Source organism: Photinus pyralis, unplaced genomic scaffold (genome assembly GCF_008802855.1).
Source record: "Photinus pyralis isolate 1611_PpyrPB1 unplaced genomic scaffold, Ppyr1.3 Ppyr1.4_LG1, whole genome shotgun sequence".
NCBI classification, from domain to species: Eukaryota; Metazoa; Arthropoda; class Insecta; order Coleoptera; family Lampyridae; genus Photinus; species Photinus pyralis.
The window spans coordinates 5,740,915-5,744,690 of NW_022170249.1; the positions used below are offsets into that span (position 1 = coordinate 5,740,915).

Here is a 3,776-nt window from a genome sequence, read left to right on the forward strand (position 1 = left end):
AACATCAGTAAAGTGTCGGCAGTGTATGATGTTTTTTAATCAACGTTGCCAAAATGTCCCAAACTCAAGCAGGAATTTTTGATATAGTGTTTATTCTTAGAAACCGTTCCCGAAAGTTTGCTGGCGTCATTTGTTTTCCAGACACTGTACTGTTAATTGCGAGAATTGAACATCTTTTGTTTCATCATGGCATACTTGGGTTCGGAAAAAAACGTTTTTTTTTTTACAAATTGGCGTTTCGACTTGGTTTTTCTCTGAAATTTTCTTATGGAATGTCTGGTTTTGTGAAAAACAAAAGTATAATTTGTTTAGGGGGTTGCCATTTGAAATTTTAAAACAATATGACAGTTGGCGAAGGTCAATCAAAATAGTTTTTTGTGCAACCAGTTGGGAAAAGCATTATTTTTCGTAACGAACGAACCGAGTTAGCCGCCCCTCTCCGCAACCTCCCCAATCCACAAAATCCGCCACATTGTTTGGCATATGTCGCGACCCCGCTCAATGGCAACAAAGTGGTGGAGATGCACCCCTGTTAGTTGCTACCAGGGACACATCCCCACGACAGTTGACTAAATTCTGGGAGAGGCGGCTACGCCAGGCATATGCCAAAGTATCAAAATCCTCAGTAAGCAGTTGCACAAAAATCCACTAGATCTCATACCGAGATTGATCACTCCCCCTTAGTCAAAAATGGTGTAATGTGCCCAATTTTCAATGTTGAAACTGCTACCAAGCTTTGGCAACTTGTACCCCACTTACTTCAGGCACTTTTGAAGAAAAAATCAGCTTGTGTACTTACGATTTCAGACACTTGAAGGTATTTACAGTAAGGAATAATAATGTGAACATTCGAGGATTTATTGCTATTTATTGAAATACGACGTTTAACAGCTACGTACTGTTCGTTAATCCTGTCTCTTATAGGTAATAGGTAATAAAATTGCACAACATTCAAAAATAAAATATGTTACACGTGAACTATGTTCGTATAGTCTACAACCACGTCATTTATACGGAAGTAACTCTTATCACTTCATACAGCCACTTTGAGGTTCTTATACTTTATTGCTTCGTTTGCTGACATCTCCGTCGAAATCAGTCAAAATTGTGAACACACAGACCCGCGTCAATGCGGCGCATGCGATTGGTACGAGGCAACATCCAAACCCGCACGAAGAACGGCCTGACTGGCGAACACCCGTCCGGCCAAATCACCAAGAGCCCTTTCCAACTGCTGATGTTGGCTCCTAACCGCGAATCTATTTACATGCACCGGTATCGGAACCACTAATTTACTCTTGTTCGGTTGACCCGTTTTCGACTGATGCGGACCGGCTGCGAGGCCGGCCTTCACCCTTTTCCATTTCGCCCGTCGATTTTGAAACCATATTTTCACCTGCACCTCGCTCAAACGTAACGCCGAGGCGATTTGGCTACGCTCTGTTAAGGATAGGTACTTTTTCGCGTGGAATTCTCTTTCGAGCTCTAGAAGTTGTTCGCTCGTAAACGCTGTCCGTCGGCGGCGGGTTTTCGTTGAGCCGGCACCTCCTTCGCTCGTCGCGTCCGTGGGGTGGCTGTCATCAAGTTCTTCCTCGATGTCGGAATCTGAAAGGAAGGTTACGTGTTAGTCGCCGCAATCAAAATCGTATTTATCTTTGAGTTAGGAGTAGAAGCCGTTCCTCATCGTTTTGTTGTCGTTTTTTTACGGCATTTCTAGAAAACAAAATACGCTATTATATTCGTTATGACTGGCTGGCTGGCTGTCCGACTGAGATCTCAGCAATTACAATAGCTAGAGACTTCAAATTTTCGCTTAAAGGTTTCTGATATAGTATAGATGTGCAGGATCTAGTCTATTTTGAGTTAGATTACTCGTGAGATCGATAAAATGACAAATTTATTTACATATCTGCTTGTGTTCGTGGTTGATATGCAGATATAATAGACAGATTTATTAAGTTAAGCAGAAATATACCGGGTGATGTCTAACGCGACGCAGCATAGGTAATTTCTTTATAGTCAATTACTAGCTCCCCAAAAATACTGCATCTGTTCATACTATTACTTATCATAAGACTGTTCCTCGGCCATATTTCGAGAACCGTTCGTCATATGACTTAGGGATAAAAAAAATTATTGGGTAAATCGGTCAGGAAGAATCGCTGGAAAATATTTTCAAATTCTAAAAATGACCAACAGAGGGCGTAACTGCCATCTTAAATTTTAAAATTGCATTTTCTTTAAATTTCGCATAATAAACTAAACAATTTTTTTTCATATTTTTAAAGAGAACCAGTTTATCTATCATTTTCGTAAACCAAAAACTCACTTATTTCAAAAACAAAGATGGTGTGGGGCGTTCAATTGTTTTTGCAATACCCTGCTTTAACTTCTTAACCGTTTGACCGATTGTAAAAAATTTGGTATGGTTGAAAAGAGCAATCCTTGGGCAACAAGAATCAACAAATATAGTTAATTTAGTGGAATCCTTCTCCGCCAGGGGGCTAGTTTTGACACTATGATCCAAAATCCTAAAAAATCAAATGGAATGATACGACTTTTTCTTTATGAAAAAGTAGCCAAATAACACCCAAAGACGCCAGTGAAAACCGTTTTTCAAAATCTCGTTCCTAACTTCAAATATTGGGAAAATGAGATTAATTAATTAATCAATAAATCTGCGTAAATTGTATCTTATTTGACGTATTTCCGGTATTTGTCGATGGCGCGAAAGAAAAGCACCCTACACTTTTAGGTAGGCCTTGGAAAATTAAACAAATGAAACACGATGCATTTTGAAATAATAACAGCCGTAATTTGGAAATTATTCTGCTGTGTTTACATTCAGAAAGTGCAGTTTTTTTAATTTGTAACCTTTTCTAAAATGCCGATTTCTAAACAAGAAGTATTTCATATGCTGGCGATATATTTTGAGTATTTTCAAAAGGCGACCATCGCTGCCCACATCTTCTATTTGCGTTATCCGAATCGACCACGAACCATCGTCGCCAACATATTAAATTCTTCTTGGTTAGAAATCAGCATTTTAGAAAAGATTACAAATTCAAAAAACTGCACTTTCTGAATGTAAACACAGCAAAATAATTTACAAATTACGGCTGTTATTATTTCAAAATGCATCGTGTTTCATTTGTTTAATTTTCCAAGGCCTACATAAAAGTGTAGGGTCCTTTTCCAAACAATCTTTCGCGCCATCGACAAATACCGGAAATACGTCAAATAAGATACAATTTAAGCAGACATTATAAATCCATCTTCCTAAACATATTACTTGTTTACCCCTGACAGCCTTCAGGACTTCTGTTAAAGCATACCTGATGGATAATAGTTTCTATTCAGTCACTGAATTTTCCAGTCACGTTAAAATTAATTTAATTTCCTAATATATTTGTTTACGTTTGTCTTAGAATGTGTTGTTGTGCGTGTTATTTTATTACCTAATTATTATCTGGACGAGTGTAAGTGCAATTTATGCATGTTGACACAATAAAGTATTATTATTATTATTAAAGAAAAAGTCATAGGTATCATTTCATTTGATTTTTTTAGAATTTTGGATCATGGGATCTAAATTAACTATATTTTTCTTCTTGTTGCCTAAGGAATGCTCTTTTCAACGATACCAAATTTGTTACAATCGGTCAAACGGTTAAGAAGTTAAAGCAGGTTATTGCAAAAACAATTGAACGCCCTCTTTGTTTTTGAAATAACTGAGTTTTTGTTTTTACGAAAATTATAGATAAACTGGTTCTCTT

General features: G+C 37.4%; 1 protein-coding gene across 1 annotated transcript in view; it reads right to left on the reverse strand.

The window, feature by feature from the left end:
* Positions 1 to 851: 851 nt before the first annotated feature.
* LOC116168298 (homeobox protein GBX-2-like) overlaps positions 852 to 3,776 on the reverse strand; it is a 3,854-nt gene continuing 929 nt past the window's right edge. Inside the window, exon 2 of the mRNA XM_031484076.1 lies at positions 852 to 1,605. Coding sequence (XP_031339936.1) covers positions 1,127 to 1,605 — 479 coding nt within the window. The 3' untranslated portion in view covers positions 852 to 1,126. The remainder of the gene's footprint in view (positions 1,606 to 3,776) is intronic.